Genomic DNA, 18370 nt, shown 5'->3' with positions numbered 1-18370 from the left:
CGTATCTACTCGCATCATTTGCGGACTTTTTCTTTAAATCAACGCTTCAAAAAGGGGGTTGCAAATGGCATGACGATTGTGGGGACACACTTTCCTCGTCCCCTGTGGTTCACTTCCCCGCAGTGCACCTTCAACTCGTCCCCTTTAGTTAAGCTTCCCCGCGATGCACCCGCCTTAGGGAAGAGGGCTCTCTTTTGCTCGGAACCTGGGAAGCATGCTGACATTCACGCGCAACGCTCCGCTCTTCATTGGCGGGGCGAATGGCTAAGCTTCGTGGGGAGGAACATTCTCCCACAGCTCATCCCGTCAGGCCTCGGAGTTTCCCTCTTGCCTTAGTGTGGGCGAATGTTCGCTCATAACAGTGCTGGTGAGTCGGACGTCCTCGATTCCTCAGTGTATTTTGTTGCTAGCTGGCGTTATTGTTGTTGTAGGAATAAATGACTTGCTTGTGTCAGCCAATGTGTCGTTCCTACGGCGCCCACCATGGTTGGCGTGCACTCAGTAGCGTACACGACCACGGGGTGGAGTTCGGCGGTTTTGAACTCTGTCAGCCGAGGTTAAACGGGGAGAATGTATTTATATCTACCCAATTAAAAACCCCACACAGTGGATGCGCACCTCAAAGCAATACAGGCAGAAGGGTACAACTGCCAAGCCAGAGAGAAATGACAGACGGCCTGGCTGACTAGCGGCAAATGGTTTGGATTCCGCACAACCTGAGAAAGCGATCGCCAGCGCAAGGGTAAATGGCAGGCAATTCATCCCCTTGCACCTGTTGCAGCCACACACGGCGACATGGCCGTACAGAAAGCCTGCCTAGCGCACACCCACATGCATGCTGGTGGTCTGGCACATATGCAATTTAGGGGTGCACAAATTATGCGCGTAAATACAGCATTTATTCCTTAACTGTGGCTGCCCAAATGGCCAACGATGGCCACTCTTTATGTGAAGGAGCTATGCTGTCATCACCCTTGAAGCGAGGAGGAGTTGTTTTGGCTCTCTGGCAGGAAGTTCTCAGTGCCTCTCCATCTTGTAAGAACAGACATCCTCACACAGCCGCACCATCTCTTTGCCAGTGTGGGGAGTCAGGAACCATGCTCAGCTAAAGCAAGCCGATCACCCAACTGGGTTCCTCCTCCCCTAGGGGGCCACAACACTCACCCAAGCTGGTGCTCCTTGTGCAGGTCCCACTCGCGGGTGAAGTGTCCCTCCGCATCCATGTGGCGCTGCATCCGCTCCTGGTCAATGCTGGCCCGGTCACTCTTCCACTGCTCATACTCCCGCCGCTGCCGGCCGGTCATGGCCAGCTTGGGGGGCAAGGCATGGCCCCCACTCTCCTGCAAGGCCCCCTCAATCTTAAGCTGGCAAGATATACACCTTGATGCCATCATCATCAGCCTCACTGTGCCCACTGCAGGGCCTCTCCCATGTCTCTCCAATTAACCCTGTCCCTCGCCAGTTGCAACCACTGTATTTCCGCAAACTTCTTAATCTCATCCACCCACCTAACTTTCTGCCGCCCCCTGCTATCTGTTTGCCTCCTCTTGGAATCCACTCCGTTACCCTCGAGGACCAGCGGTTATCTTGCCTTTGCATTACATGCCCTGCCCAAGCCCACTTTTCCCTCTTGATTTTGACTAGGATGTCGTTAACTCGCGTTTGTTCTCTCGCCCACTCCACCCGCTTCCGATCTCTTAATGTTATACCGATCATTTTCCTTTCCATAACTCGCTGCACTGTCCTTAACTTAAGCTGGACCCCCTTTGTTAGCCTCCATGTTTCTGCCCCATAGGTGAGTACCGGGAAGAAACAGCTGTTGTATACTTTTCTCTTGAGGGATATTGGTAAACTGCCATTCATGATCTGAGAGAAGATGCCATGTGCACTCTACCCCATTCTTGTTCTTTTAGTTATTTCCCCCTCATGATCAGCGGCCCCTGCCTGCCCTGAGCAGTGAGCACACGTATGTCTGTGGACTCCATGTAATGAAGGCATTGAACTCTCTATGTGGACTAGTGCTTGGTTACTTGAAACTGCCTCATTCTTCCCCCGCACAGCATAAGATTTCCCACAGCGTTGCTGCTATCAGCCGCTGATATCATATTGCACATAGATCATATTACACGTAGCAACTTGTCTGCATTTTGCCACCCCTGTAGTGGGCAATGAACTGAGTGTCCAAAGGACTGAGGGGCAACACAGTCTTTGTGCTGGAATCCTCAAAAAGTGAAGTTCCAGGAGTGTCCAAAATAAAGCTGCATCGCCATGTTTGGTGGCGTACCTTGGACAGTGGTGGCCATTCAGATGGACCATACTGGCCCTGGCCGTTCTCGGAGAAACCGTGGTCCCGGTTGCATCATGCTGGTCCCTACAGGAACACACCATTTCTTACTGCAGTCGACAGATGTATTCCCACCAAGCGACCACTGCGCCCACTGCGAATTACGTGTGCCCCTCAGGTGGCACCACACAGGCTTGCTCTTTGAGTGTGCAATTCTTCAGATGAGCCACAACCTGACCGGTATTTCTGTGCAGCTGCCCACAAAAAGTTTTCTAAACAAGGTTTGGTCTGGTTTATGGGGGTTTAATGTCCCCAAGCGACTCGGGCTATGAGGGACGCCGTAGTGGAGGGCTCCGGAAATTTAGACCACCTGAGGGGTTCTTTAACATGCACTGACATCGCACAGTACACGGGCCTCTAGAATTTCGCCTCCATCGAAATGCGACTGCCGTGGCCGGGATCGCACCCACGTCTTCTGGGTCAGCAGCCAAGCGCTGTAACCACAGAGCCACCGGGGCGGCCCTCGAAACATGCAAGAAAGCCCAGCCAAGAACTGCATCCCTGTGCGACCTGCAAAGAGGAACAATAACACTACATACCCTCTGCAGGGCCTTGTCCTGGCGCATGGCATGGCGTACATTCTCAAAGTCCTGGCCCCCGTAGTTGTCCCGGTGCCGACGGCTGCCGCCTCCAGCCCCCTCACCCCCCCCGTCCCCCCCCTCCCGCATCCGGTCAGCCAGGAAGCGGTAGTTTGGGTCAGGAGGGGGGCCGTCCTCCTGCACAACACAGGCAAGGAAGGGAATTATGCAAAAGATGATCGGTGGTGAGCTTTAGCATCTCTTTTCCATCAACAACGTCAAGTTTATAAATTCACAATGACGTGCGAACAATTAAACGTATTGCTTCTAGCCCAGCTACTGCAGCCAGGCTTCGGTTGTTCATCACATCCGACGCAGTCTGAAGCAGCACATTCAGTCCAGACAAGGTGTATTTGGGGTTTCTGAACTGTGGGGACTCGCCCTCTCATGTTTGCTTATCCGCAATGCATCCTCTCTCGTTACCTAATAAAGTGCATATTGCAACCGCGCAAAACGACGCAGGACGAAGAGAGGAAAGCACAGGACAAGACGCGGAACTTCAACTAAGGTTTACTACAGGAAAACCACATTTATACAGGAATCGTAATCACACCTGATAAACAGCCAACACCATCAAATAACACAGGCACGTGGGTGCACGTGGCACAAGTTAGCATCTAGATAGTTAAATTCTTTCTTGGATAAAGATACTGAAGTGGAGCTGATGCAACGGTCATTTTCTTTTTTTATGCAGTAAGCTTCGAAAATTTCCCTGCTAAGCTGGGTCGTCAATTTTTTCAAGACAATTGTGTCGCGGAACCTGGGCGTGCAGTTACTACAATGGCGACAATGTTTTGCCAGTTCCCCGCCCCCCGCCAACGATTCAACAGCAGCACGATGCTCCTGAAGTCTGACATTCAGGCAACGTCCAGTTTGCCCTATGTAGCGATTCCAAGTCAGCTAAACGAGCAAAGAAGGAGACTGCTCCAGGAGACAGCGGGCAGAGGCCCAGTGGGAACATGCTCGTCCCATCCCTTGCGTCAGCAATTGTAACCTTGTTCGTGAGCCAGGTGATTCCTTAACGTATTTTGTTAACAGCCCGTGTTCTTGTTGCTGTAGCAATTAATGCCATTTTGCTGTTTTTCCTCTGTTCACTGCCATGGTTGAGTTTGAACGGCCATCCGCGGTTAAGCGGGAGAGAATGTTTTTGTTGGCCTATTTCAACACAAACCCCCGAGAATAGATCAGCTGTGTCACCACAAGACTGGTGAAAAACAGTGCTCACTATCAACAGGGCAAATTTCATCACATGCACACACTCCCGGCCATGGTGCACAAACAGACAAGTGCAAGTGATTCAGCACGAGACAGTCAAACTCCACCAATGGCTGACTCCCATATTTATGATAAGCACAGTCTTACAAGGCTACACAGAGAGTGCTGCTGCTGCTCAACGACAGGAGCAGCCGTGGTCTCTCAGGGGGACTTTCAGGCTTAATTACACAAGGGGCAGGAAGACAAACTCCTTTTTCCATCTCCTGCCATTCTACTGACACTTCTGTGGTAAGTCCTCTGCGGTTCAAGGAGAGGGCTGAGTCGGGCTGGTTGGTTCATGTTGAATGGTAGTGGTTGTTAGTTCAGCGCATGTGTTTGTCTCATCTTCTTCCGTCCTGTCCGTCAGCGCTGTTTTGCCGTACCATTACTCTGCAGTTCCTTTATGCCCAATTTCCCACTTTGTGGTCAGGGAGGCTTATGGGCCACCTTGCGTGCCACTGGACGCACTGTGTCTGCTGACATTTCAGAAAAACCCAAGCTCAGAACTCCGTCAATCAACGCGCACACAATAGGTTCTGTGACACGATGCCATGGAATGGTCTGTCGTGACACCAGTGCTTCGTCGAAACAGTTTCTTTTTTAAATGCTTCCACTTCGTATTTGAAGGAACGGCTTTCTGTACCGCAGAGAGGGGACTCTAAGGAATGTGATGAGATTATCAACTCAAAGTGTTCCAAAAACTCCCGGAGTTGGTTTTTAATGCGCTGCAGAGCACTCAAGAAGGCCACGAGACGCCTGCGCTAACTAGCAGCCACACCATTTAATTGCAACAAGTGAGGCAGCATATCAAGGACACATGGCTAGCAAAAATAACAAGAAAAACCACACAACCAGGAGGAATTATTCAGCATCACTGTTTAAGAAACGCACAATCTTATAGAAAGAGAGCTTTCAACTGGCTGCTGACACACGTGTCATTAGTTCTGTGCAAATATTGCAAGAGCCTCAGGGTGTCGTTTTCTTATCTGGCGAAGACAGCAGCCCGATGCAAAACCGCTCCACAGTTATTGCACTCCACACAGCGTATGGCTAGACGGTTTAAACACTGAAAAAACTAAATATTGTAACGAGGACAGGACTGGCACAGATCACAGTTTCAGCGAAGTTCGGCGCACAGCAGAGACCTCACAAGATGGCTGTCCGAACAACACACCCACTTAGTCTTTGTCCACCCATACACGCACACTTCGTCTTCATCGTCGGCGCCACTTAGTCTTTGTCCACCCATACACGCACACTTCGTCTTCATCGTCGGCGCGCTCCCATGACCACGCACCAATATGTTATTTTTCGTTCAAAACAAAAGTGTACTGAATCAAGTGATTTTTGTATATGTGCTGACAACAATATTATTGATAGTGTCTCTCCTTTTAAATATTTAGGAGTTATGTTTGACTGCCACTTGTCTTGGAAGGAACAGGTGCACAGTGTGTGTAAAAAGGTTGCATACGGTTGTTTTACGTTGGCAAAAGCACGGCGGCACTTTCCGCCTGCTATTCTTAGATCACTATATTTTTCATTATGTCACAGTCATCTCAGTTATTGCAGCGAATCATGGGGAATCACATACAAAATGTATTTATCACCATTGCTGAGACTACAAAAACGTGCCTTGAAAACCATGAGATTACCTTCTTCGTATAGTTCTAACAATAACATTTTTGATGCAATGCAAATCATGTCATTCACAACCTTACGCGATTACAAAATAGCTCTTATGGTAAATAATATTATAAATACCAACTACCCCTTACCTCTTGGTGCATTCAGTATTCCTGTCCGCAACACTAGACAAGCCAGTAATGGCAATTTTAATCTTCCTATGTGTCATAATGCGTACGGAGATAGACGAATAGAATGTACAGGAGCGAAAATTTGGAACTCGTTGCCAATTGAAATAAAGCAAGCTAGGAATATCAAACTGACATGCAAGAAACATTTTTTGGGAATCGAAGCAAGGCTACAAAGTTAGTTTTTCTTCAATGTGTTTGTGATTGCTGACCTACGTTTTTTTTTGTATTGGACCGCTGACTAGCCTCATTGGCTATCGGTCCAAATATCTGTGTATATATTTTGTCTGTGCTACTCAATAAAGACTTCTTGATAACTTGTTCTCTAAACCTTTGGTGCGCTCATGTAGTCGATCGTTGATGCAGCGTCCAGTTATTACCAGGCATAAAGACGAGACCGGTACTCCCCTATGGGGCACAAACGTGGAGGCTAAAGGAAAGGGTTCAGCTTAAGTTAAGCTGAGCTATGGAAAGAAAAATTACAGGTGTAACATTACGAGATCGGAGTGGGTCAGGGAACGTTAACAACATCCTAGTTGAAACCAAGAGGAAGAAGTGGGCTTGGCCAGGGCATGTAATAACAAGACAAGATAGCCAATGGTCCTTAAGGGTAACGGAGTGGATTCCAAGGGAAGGCAAACAGATAGCAGGGGGCGGCAGGAAGTTAGGTGGGCGGATGAGATTAAGAAGTTTGCGGGGATACAGAGGCCGCGGCTGGCGAAGGACAGGGTTAATTGGAGAGACATGGCCCTGCAGTGGGCGTAGCCAGGCTGACGATGATGATGATGAAAGACGAGACCTCGAGGATCATTTCAGAGGACTACAATATACACAAAACAAATGACACGTGAATCAGCAGCCCGTCAAAAACTCTCTTCCAACAAAAATGTGCATTTATTAATCTGTGACGCTGAATAATTCCTACTGGTTGTGTGGTTTTTCTTTCTTGCTTGTCATGTTTCCTTCGTATGCTGCTATAATCTGGACCAAAAACATTTCTCGGCCGAGAGTAAAGTATGACATGCCAGTCAGGGCCCAGTCATGCGTACCTTCTATTTACCCACACGGTGGCACGCTCAAGTGTACAATAAACACCACATCCCTCCAACCCTACGTTAATAAAACTTATACATCATGGGAGGGAACAGCGCGAAACAAAACGACGGACAAAGTAAGAGGACACAAAGACGAGCGCTGACTCGAAACTGAATGTTTTATTGAAAAACGAAAACATATATACAACACAATCACGTGAACAAACAGAGCAACGAGCAATGGTCTAGCGGAATCAAGACCATCAAACGTACAAAATGCCACGTGGTGAATTCCGAACAAAAGCACCCCTGAAAACCGAAGTGAAGCAAGTCACGAATTATCTAAAAACGATACTTCTTTGTTAACTAATGCCAAAGAAGGCTGGCTGATACACTGTGATTCCTTCTTTCGTATGAAATAAGCTTCCATAATCTCCCTTGTCAATTTATCCCGGTGTCTGAACAAAATTTTTGTTTTTGTGACCAAAGGGCGGCACTTTTTCTGTTTTTTATCATTTTCCTTCCCACACTCGCGGCCGCAGGGTACCCTGATTCGGTTATTTCGGCAACGTGCGAAAAGTTGGTGTGGCTGGTGAGGACGGATTTCATCAAGTCGAAGAGGGACAAGGCATGTATGAAAAGGGCAGTCATCCCCTACATTCACAAAGTAGCCCATAATCTAAAAAATGTAGCTGGTAGGTTTGAAGTCGAAGTTGTTTTTTCGGCACCTTGTAAGTTGAGCGGGCTTTGCCGGGCCATCAGAAACCGTAGTGAAAGTGTATTAGGAGTTAGTCCATTTAAATGTCGCGTTACTCACAGGTCACCGTTGGTGGAATGCGCATGCTCTGTAGTCTACGAGCTTCCACTCTCGTGCAAAAAAGTATACCTTGGTCAGACAGGCCGATGCATCAATGTTCGCCTGAGGGAACATCTTAATTCACTATCAGACACCAGATACTCTCATCTGAAAGATCATTGCCGCGAGTGTGGGAAGGAAAATGATAAAAAACAGAAAAAGTGACGCCCTTTGGTCACAAAAACAAAAATTTTGTTCAGACACCGGGATAAATTGACAAGGGAGATTATGGAAGCTTATTTCATACGAAAGAAGGAATCACAGTGTATCAGCCAGCCTTCTTTGGCATTAGTTAACAAAGAAGTATCATTTTTAGATAATTCGTGACTTGCTTCACTTCGGTTTTCAGGGGTGCTTTTGTTCGGAATTCACCACGTGGCATTTTGTACGTTTGATGGTCTTGATTCCGCTAGACCATTGCTCGTTGCTCTGTTTGTTCACGTGATTGTGTTGTATATATGTTTTCGTTTTTCAATAAAACATTCAGTTTCGAGTCAGCGCTCGTCTTTGTGTCCTCTTACTTTGTCCGTCGTTTTGTTTCGCGCTGTTCCCTCCCACGATGTATCAGTACAAACTTGCCCAGTTATCCATCCTTCTTCAATGTTAATAAAACTAAAGTCAATTATGTGGCGCTTAAATATAACAACGGCAGCGCCTGAGTTATGGGGAGTAACGCTGTACAGGCCTGACGCACCCTGATGCCCCTTGAGGCATGACGCGCTGTACCTTCTGCTGCCCTTGGTTCCTCAGCTGAAAACAGGAAATTTCAGACATCTGACAGGTCAAGGGCCACAACATGCCTTGCCAAACTGGATACGTCAGGACTGTGCTAGACGGTTGGTTATGTTCAACCTGTCACCCTGAAGAAACAGGTTCGACTGCCAGAGATGACAGCACGTCCAACGTCCTCTGTCTACCTGCTGGAGGTCCAATGAAAATGCTCCCTCAGCTATGATTCGCTTTCCCGCAATGCACTCCAACTGTAGTTAACTCCCCCGAAACGCACTCTTCTCAGTTGTTAACTAACAGGGGAGGGCGCTCCCGTCGCAGCGACACCAGCGCCACGGATGGCGTTTTGCTGCGCGCGCGCGGGAAGCAACGGGCTCTTTTCTCCTTGGGACCGGGAAGCTCGCGGACGTTTCGCGAGCCGCTCCGCTCTTTGCCGCAGGCGCCTCGTGGTCGGAACTTGCTCCCGCCACCCCGTCCCGTCCGGCCTCGGAGCTTATCCCTTGGCCCTAGCGTGGGCGAACGTTCGCTCGTAACCGTGCTGGTGAGTAGGACATCCTCGATTCCTTGGTGTATTTTGTTGCTAGCTGGTGTTATTGGTGTTGTAGCAATAAATGCCTTGCTTGTGTCAGCCAGTGTGTCGTTCCTTTGTTCCCGCAGAGCAAGGCCCGCCGTCGTCGTCGTGCGCTCGGTAGCGCTCGCAACCACGGGGTGGGGTCCGCGTGGTTTTGAACTGTGTCAGCCGCAGTTAAGCGGGGAGAACGTATTTATCTCCCCGATTTAAACCCCACAGACTACAGCCGGCACCCATGCTGGCCCTGGCCGAAAGTTGCTGACAAATACGTGACCTCCAGGCTGCCACCCCTGAATGTGAGGGTTCGCTCCCTGGTCACATCTGACCTTCTGTTTGAGCTGCTGCCTTTGCTGCATGGTGGCTTTCAGATCCAGCTGTAGCGAGTTCATCACAATCTTCACTTTTCGTCCCAGCAGTAGCTCTGAGGGACTGCATCCCGTCACTTCCTGTGGTGTCGGCCTGTAAGCCAGCAACATGAGCACAATTTGTGCACAAAGGTCCTCCAGACCAGCCTTTCGCAACTTGTCCTTTACTGCCTGAGCGCTGCGGTCTGCAGTACCATTGGATGGTACGGTGGTACCGGCATCCATCTCACCCCATTTTTCCTCAAAGATGTACCAACTACGCCCACTGCCCTTTGCGAATCGCGGCCAGTGTATCCCCGCAAACTTCTTGATCCGGCCACCTAACTTCCTGCCGCCACCTACTACGCTTGCCTTCTCTTGGAATCCACTCCGTTACCCTTAAGGACCAGCGGTTGTCTTGCCTTCACATTACATGCCCTGTCGAAGCCCACTTGTTCCTCCTGATTTCGACCAGGATGTCATTAACCCGCTCCACCCTCTTCCGCTCTCTTAATGTTACACCGATCATTTTTCTTTCTGTAGCCCGCTCCGTTGTTCTTAAATTAAGCTGAACCCTCTTTGTTAGCCTCCACATTTCTGCCCCATACATGAGTACCGGCAAGATTCAGCTGTTGTATACTGTTCTCTTGAGGGATATTGGTAAACTGCCATTCATGTTCTAAGAGAACCTGCCATAAGTACTCCGCCCCATTCTCATTCTTAGTTATTTCCCTCTCATGATCAACATAAGTGGCCGCTCATGATCAACATAAGCGGTCATAAGCGGCCTAAGTAGACATATTCTCTCACTACTTCCAGTACCTTGCTACCATTTGTGAACTATTCCCTTGCTAGAGTGTTGAATATTACTTTGGTTTTGTGCATGTTAATTTTTAGCCCCACTGTTCTGCTCTGCCTGTCTGACTCATTGATCATGCTTTGCAGCTTATCTTGTAAATGACTTAGCAAGGCATCATCATCAGTGAATCACAAATTACTTAGGTATTCACCGTTAACTCTTATCCTCAATCCAGGCCTCGAAATACGTCCTGTAAACAGGCAGTGAATAGCATTGGCGAGATCTCCTTGCCTGACACCCCTTCTGTATTGGAATTTTATTACTCACTTTATGAAGGACTATGGTAGCTGCCAATACCAAACCAATTACTCACTGCCAAGTTGGGTGTGTGGCTATCACACGAGGGCAGACCTTACATGAGTATGTGTGGTATATCTCACTTGGAAGTGGAACTTGACAAATGTAAAGCCATGACATTCTTCCATCTTCACGCCATGACTTGCACTGCACAAATATCTTATGACATTGCTGCTACTACGGCATCCCTCATAGCCTTTGGGACATCACAGCCACATACTAAACACATCTCTGGGCTTGCACAATCCACGTGTCTGCACCCTGACACCACCACCCCAGAAGAAGCACGGGTGGCTCACCAGGCTGAGCCGCTGCATGTGCTGGGTCTCCGAGTCCCTCTGGAAAAGAGGAGGACAGGAAGTGCTCGTGGGACGTCACACACATGGTGAGGAAAAAAGAGGGCTTTCTGAGGAAACACAACTCAAAAGGCTTTCCCTTTGCCAGAGATAAATGGCACCCAACAGACAAAAAAACAAGCTGGTTATGTCACATCAAACAGGACATACGCTGTGGCATATGGCAATGCAGTAGCAATGCCATCCTTATCTGCTGTGCACCGCTGCCCCTCATCGTGTATGAGGTGGCATGACAAAAATGACGCCACCTGGACGGCTGAGAAAGCTCAGCACTGGATGGCAGTCCCTGTTATTGCAGCTATTCTAGGCCACATGTCTCTTTTCTTACAGGTGTGCGAACACCCGAAATTATGAATACACAATAAAAGCTCGTTAATCTGGAAATCCGGATTAATTCCAAGTGCTGGCTCAGTCCCTTGTGGTGTCAGACGCTCACCAATTCGGATGTTACGGGTCTCGCACCGGTACTCCCGAAGGGAAGCCTGCACCAAGAGACAGCCAAGGTGGGCCCACTGAAAACTTGAATTGTGTGGCTGCCCGAGCACCTTGACACACCTGCTACCTGATGGCCCAGTCTCCAAGAACCGACCAATTTCGGTTCCGCTTTCCTGAGCCAGGCCACAGTGGCTTGACCAGCCAGCCCTAACCCGCCACTCCAGACGCTGACTGTGCATCACGGGATTCTGGTCTGACAGATTAATCCAGCACGAGGGAATGAGGACCCAAAAGAGCCCACAACGAAACAGGGGTGCTGACTACCAATAACTTTACTCACTGGGAAGCCTCGCATGTATAGGGAAAGAACCAAGGCATGTGCAGAGAGAAAGCAAAACCACACACAATCAGCCATACCACTCAAGGTACGTCCTAAAAGTGGTCACAGATATACCGTGAAAACAACCTTTTCCTCTCTTGTGTGAGAAGTTTCTAAAACCACCTGTGCTCCTGAAAAGAAGCTTTATCTCTTGAAACCGTGGTTCACGCTTCCTGTGGTGCAGGCATTTTTCCCGTCGTGAATGTTCTGCCGCTGGGTAACACACAGTGCACAGTGGTGCGCACCTCCTGCTTCCTTCTCGCATCGCCCAGTTTAGCCCACAATAAACTGGCTGCACTTCACAAACGGTCTGCTGCCATGCTTTTTCTAAGGGCTCTTCGTACCTTTGCTCACAATGCAAGCGCAGAAATGTGCAAGCTTTCGTGGAGCTGAAAACACAACTGCCACACTATTATTAATTACATTATGGGCTGTCATGTGAACCATCTTGAAAAGGTAGCAGCACGAAAAAAACGGGGACAGAAAAGGCACAGGTATGACAGGCATACAAAATAGACACAAGTACGACAGGCATACATCCTGTCGTACTTGTGTCTATTTTGTCCCCGTTTTTTCGTGCTGCTACGTTTCCAAGATGGATCAATAGCACCTGGCCCAAACTTCAGTGCTTTTGTCGTGTGAAAACAAGGAATCATTTTGCAGCTGGCTTTCTTCTTTGCTCACATGGCTTCTTAAACATGTCTGAACTAATACGCACCATCTAGGCCAAATTGAAGTTCTTCAAAATGGCTACCCACTCTTTATTGCTTCAAAAACCAGTGTAACACATACTGTATTTACTGGTGTAATTTACATAGCTTTTTTTTTTCTAAAATTAAGGCTTCAAAAAAGGGGTGCACAAATTATGCAGAAATTTCGTGAACACATCCTAAAATCTCTACAAAGGTCATAATGTGCAATGTATACGGTACATTGCTGCACATAAGTTGACCCCACAACTCGCACCCCTGACTGGTAAAAAACGTCGACTCCAAATACAAGTCAATAAGCAAAGCCATGGTCGACATTTAGCAATTAACTCCTCCTATAAGAGAGGCTTATTGGGATTTGTTGTGGTTGCCATGGCCCTGCATCTCTCCTGATGCAGCTGTGTCACTGCTGTGCGTTCTTTTCCAGCACTTGCATAAGCCACCTTCCTTGGCAAATGCACGAGCCAAAGTTGGATATCTCATGCTAGCATGGCTATCAGTTGAAAAGGAGCAAAAAAAAAATGGTGCATGGCCAGTTTTTGCATCCATGTGCATCAAGTAAAAACTAGACCACCATTCAGCGCCACTCTCTCCGCAACGGCGTGTGAATGAATGCATGGCTGCGACAGAGAAGACCAAACACCCTGTCACAGCACTACTCAAAGAAGCACCAACTTTCCCTTTCACTGAGGCAACTCCAGCATGGCCCTTTTAGGCCCTGTAGAGGTCGATGCGGGGGTCGCCCAGGAGGCGACCGCGGCCACGGTTATTTGAAGGCTGCCAGGGAGATGATAGCGGTGGCAGCATCTGGCCAAGGTCCGAGCGTTGTCACTAGTGCGTGCCAGCCACTTGGTCCTCTGTGGGATTCCGCCAGCATGGGTTGGTACAGGGCTCCCCCCCTGGACGATGCTTGTCGAGAGAGTCGTGCAGGTCGGGTCTGAAGGCGAGGAGGCTCAGGCGGGCGACCCTGGCTGTGGCCCAGGAGGGAGGATGTGGACCCAGTGCTGGTGCAGCAGCAGCTGATGGGCGGCGCATGAGGGCTGGCGTGTGCCGGGAGTCGCTCAACTGCTGCTGGTCTGAGCTGGCCGGGTGGGCGGCCACTCATGAGGGAGGACACTGGCGCAGTAGCGGAGGCAGCCTCAGCAGCAAAAGGGGGCCCTGTCGGCCTAGGCTGGACGGCAGCTGAAGAAGCTGCAGCGGGGTGGGAACCTGAATCTGCTGAGGGCGAGAGGAGGGGAGCAGTGCTTTCAACTTGCACTTAGCAGCGGCGGCCGAGCCAGTGGGGTCAGGCTTCTTGGAAGATGTTAACACCGGTGGGGAGCGGTTGGACTTGACAGCAGGCACTGGCACCGGTTCAGGATCCTTTTCAGGCAAAGGTAGGGATGGTGGAAACCACCATGCTTGTCACTGCAGTGACCGGTCTGGCCTTCTCATCCTGCTCCGGATGAAGTTCAGTGCTTTGCGGATCTTTTGAGGGGTGTCTTTGCCGAGGGCTCTCCAGCATCAGCTGGCTTCCACGGCACGGCAGTGGCCTGGAGAGCTGTTGGGACGGGGATGCAACACCGATGCAGAGCCTGCCTTGTCGTCAATGGGGGAGGTGAGGGGAAGCTGATGCCACCTGGTGTGGCACAGAGAGAGGCAGGAGTGGCGGCGGGGGGCAGGCCGGGCGATGGTGACGGCCGCGTGGGCGCAAGCGAGGCCGATGCAGGGCCCGAGGCTGGTGGCGGCAAAAGCGGGTTGACTGCGTCATATAGCGGCAGCAGAACATAATAGGTGCTGAAGTCCGCCAAGACGGCTGCACGCAGCTGAAGGCAGTGCAGGTGAGTCGACGCAGGAGGGCAGGCAGGAGAACATCGGAGAAGGCTGCTTGTTTGAACAGCCGGACAGTGATGCCATTCATGTACAGCGCAGCCTCGGACTGAGCGAACCACCCGCCAATGCGTATGTAAAAAAGGCAAAAAGAAGGAAAAAGTGCACAAGTGCGAGCCCAAGTTGCATGAAGTGCAAGTCATGGACAGGTCTGCAGATGTGAAATCCATGAAGCATGGGCGATACGGGAAACAGGACAGCAGTGCGTTAGCGCACCATCGATAGCTCTATCAAGAAAAGAAATTTCTTTCTTGAATGAACCCCATGGGAGATGAAAGCAAGGCAATTTTGACAAGGAAACAAAAAGCGCAGGTTTTCCTATAAACTTTCAGTTGACAGTCAGCTTCGTCCACGTTCTGTGTGTTTCTCTCTGCGTCCGTGCTTTGTTCTTCCTGCTGTACCCACCCAGGAGTATGAACCAACTGGCTCAGTTCATGACCTCTCTTTAATGTTCTAATGTTTAATGAACACTTTTAATGTTCATGACCACATTTCTTCACGACCAACGGCTGTTTCGACAATGGTCAGTAAGGCAAATTAACCGCGACAATGCACTCTTGCTCGTTTTCGAGGTGCTGAGAGGGAATCCACAGAGTTCTCCTCTAGCGATACCTTTGTTACACGGTGAGAGACTAGGTCGAGATGGCGCGAAAGGAACTTTCCTTTCTAGCGTGAACTTCCTTTCTAGGTGCAGTTTTTCTCTTGGCTTGTTCGTGCCCTCAGTAGTGCACGGAGAAGCCGGGTTACGCTGCCGACTTCATCACTTACTGCTGTGAGTGAGATAGGTGATGTCGAGGTCCAGTCTTGGCAAACAAGCATGGCCGGAGCAAACGACCACCTTCGGTTATCTCTTCAGGGCCTCTTCCCACGACATTCGTGTTTTAATGCGAAAGCCTTTCTTGTCTCATGAGTGGCGTGCACAGGACCTGTCGGCACAGCGCGTCAGCAGAGCGTGTCGGCAGAGTGTGTGCGCAACAAAATGACCATGCAAAAAAAGAAATTTCTCAGCACTGTGGTTCAAACCCAGGTCCTCTATGGACCAGGCGAGCACGCAACACATGCGTCACGAAGGGTCGTGTCAGAGGGGCACAATGCGTTATGGTGTGTAGGACGGTTAAGTGTATTGGGGATGGGTACTGATGTTAGAAAACGATGACTTGCAGGAAAAAGTTGCCAATATCATCCAAGGGTCATGTCATGTGACAAAAATGACTTGCAAAAAAAAAGTTGCTGCTGTTTCTCCAATGCAGCAGACTGCAGTGCTTTTTTTGCCCCACGCTTGATATCAGACATCTTGAGTTGATAGCTGACCTCGCACTTTAGTGACGAGCCTGTTTCACGGCGTTCCCGGAGTGAGCCACTTTGGTGCGTCTCCAGCCCGATATGTGAGTGGAAAAATCCAAGCTACTACAGCGCTGTGAATGTTTAGAAGCCTTTTTTCGCATTTAAATGTTTCCCATCTGTATATGAGTTTTGAAGTGTTTTGTTTTCTTGCATATGTACGGTGTAGCACCATATATAATGAAATGTATTGTAGAGCAAATCAACTCGCTCAATCACTGCATTGTGTTGTCATCAAAACCTGCACACACAGCACAGAACCCACATGTTAAAGTTGGCGGGCCCTTCCTGGCGACTTTTTCCCACTCACATCCTCGTCTGTCGCTCGCACCTGTGTATACAGTTGAGAGGTGGCTGTTGGCTAGATTCTTTCAGATGACAGGCAGCTACCGTGTACGCGGCCGCTTAGCTCCGGCGGATCAGGAAGCTCCCGGAAGTGGGGCCGGCGGAGGAGCGCGACCTTCCAGCGTGCGAAAAAGTGGCGAGAGGAGAGGGAAAGGCACTGAAATTCAAATTCTGACAACAGATAACTCAGCTTCTACAAAGCGCATTGAAAAAAATTCTTGCTGGACAATATTCGTGAAGCGGCGTGCTTTAACATCCAAGGCGCACCGCAGCTTTCTTAGAGCCCCTTTCAGAACCCCTTCAATGTTACACCTTATCATTTTCCCTTCCACAGCTTGCTGCACTGTCCCCAATTTGGGTTGAACCCTTTTCGTTAGCCTCCTTGTTTGTGCCCGACCTTACCGGAGTGAAGGTGCCCGAACCCCAGCGGGTTGTGTGCAAGCCTCAAGGTCAATCAAACAACTGGCATGTGCAAGAAGAAGAAGCACACCCACCGGGGGTACCGGCCGCACCCGGGGCACCCGGGGCTTGCTGCTGCGCTTCTCCGAGACGGCAGTCGTGGCAACCTGCGTGCATTGGGCACCACACTCTCGTGACAGCCCCACAAACTTCCCAACAACTTTCTGCCGACCCCTGCTGCTACGCTTGCCCTCCAAGAAATACTCAAAACTGTTTCATATTAAAGCAGCGCGATACACAGGACGAGAGAAAGAAACAAGAGACAACACAAGCGCAATCTAACAACTGGTTTTTATTCCTAGAAGGGTTAGTTATATACGCACCTAACACAACGATAAAACACAGACACATCGCGATAGCCCTCACAAACCCGTACGCGCATGTAGCGGACTGAAAAAAACCGCCTCATTCCAAAAAAAGGCCATTCCGCATCTTAGCACATGACGAGCACCTGCAATCAGCCGGTCGCCACACATTGCCTGAGAGCGTCAATCTCTTTTTCTACGAGATTAACGGAAGGCGAGGCGACACATGTTTCAGACTCCTGGCTTATCAGAAACGCCTCAACTAACTCCCTGCAGGTCCTACCTGGGTGACAGAACAAGATATTAGTCCTGTCCAAATGGGGGAAACAATCTTTACATTTCCGGCAGTGCAAAGCCAGGTTCGAGGACACTGCCCCTTTTACTGATCTGCGGTGCTCAAACAGCCGCTCATTAATACAGCGGCCTGTCTGGCCGATGTATGTCTTGCCGCAGGAGAGCGGTATCGAATAAACGACTCCAGTGTTACAAACGACCAGTGGTTTTTTGTGGGAAACTGCGCATTCATTCCTTGCTTGGTCGTCCCGGCACTCGATCTTCCTCCTTACTGCACTGCACACTCTGCTCAGCTTATCCTTCGCTGTAAAAACCACTTTCACCCCAAATCTCAAGCCTACCTTCTTCAAACGGTGAGACACGCCATGAACGTACGGAATCGCCACGGTTCTTGTAAGCGTGCCGTCTTTCTTTTTCTTTTGCTGGACATACGCCCCTAGTCAATATCCTCTCGGATATTTGAGCCAGAGCCATATCTGGATAACCAGCGTCCCTCAGTCTCTGAACCTGCCCCTGGAAGCTAGTCTGAACCCTATGGGAGCACAATTTCCGCAATGGAGCCGTGAGACATGCCGTCGCTATTCCCATCTTGACCAACCTAGAGTGCTCTGAATTGAAACTGAGGAGCGGCTTAGCTGTTCTTGGGTTATATTCCCAACACATTCCTGTGTCACGGCAATTGACTTTCAGGTCAAGGAACTGAATCGAACCCGAGTCTGGTAATTCAAACGTAAAACACAGACCCTGGCCCCACTCTTTTAAAATCTTAATGACATCGGTAACACTCCTGGGGGACCCTTGGTTCAGAAATACTAAAAAATCATCAACATAGCGAAACACTTTCACAGCTACGTCCTCAAGATCTTCATCCAGTCACATGTCCATCCTGCTGAGGAAAATGTCACTCAACACCGGGGCGACCCGAGACCCAATGCACACACCAGACCGTTGGACAAAAACCTTCTACCCCATCCAATGAAGGTCGAACGCAAGTAAAAGGACAGAAGTTCAAGGAAACTTTCCACTGAAATGCCACAATTGGCAATGAAGTTCCTTTCGTCGTTATCCTTGACAATGCAGTCCTTGACGTTCTCCAACAGCTGAGCATGGGGTAGGGAGTAAAACAAATCCTCCACGTCCATGCTAAAGTCATAAAGCCTCTGGTCCTCCTTCTGAGATAGGAAATCGACTACCTCAGTA

General features: G+C 49.5%; 1 protein-coding gene and 1 long non-coding RNA gene across 12 annotated transcripts in view; both read right to left on the bottom strand.

The window, feature by feature from the left end:
- LOC149334726 (coiled-coil domain-containing protein 9-like) overlaps positions 1 to 18370 on the bottom strand; it is a 130298-nt gene that overhangs the window by 73575 nt on the left and 38353 nt on the right. For 9 of the 11 annotated variants that reach the window (XM_089555330.1, XM_089555323.1, XM_089555324.1 and 6 more), the window contains 4 exons: positions 16607 to 16678; positions 10977 to 11015; positions 2884 to 3060; positions 1165 to 1340 (listed from right to left, as the gene is read on the bottom strand). In XM_089555330.1, the coding sequence (XP_089411456.1) occupies positions 1165 to 1340; positions 2884 to 3060; positions 10977 to 11015; positions 16607 to 16678 (464 nt within the window). The remainder of the gene's footprint in view (positions 1 to 1164; positions 1341 to 2883; positions 3061 to 10976; positions 11016 to 16606; positions 16679 to 18370) is intronic. The other 2 variants (XM_089555322.1, XM_089555326.1) reach the window with 2 other exon arrangements.
- On the bottom strand, positions 8310 to 10963 carry LOC149334727 (uncharacterized). The gene is made up of 3 exons (XR_016284794.1): positions 10898 to 10963; positions 10761 to 10824; positions 8310 to 9636 (listed from the first exon to the last, which is right to left on the bottom strand). It is a non-coding gene; the product is annotated as an uncharacterized LOC149334727 (long non-coding RNA).

This window comes from Amblyomma mixtum, chromosome 8, assembly GCF_055824585.1.
Source record: "Amblyomma mixtum isolate Tamu chromosome 8, ASM5582458v1, whole genome shotgun sequence".
Lineage (NCBI taxonomy): Eukaryota > Metazoa > Arthropoda > Arachnida > Ixodida > Ixodidae > Amblyomma > Amblyomma mixtum.
Note: the sequence above shows the minus strand (reverse complement) of the source record. Positions and strands in the feature narration are given on the sequence as shown.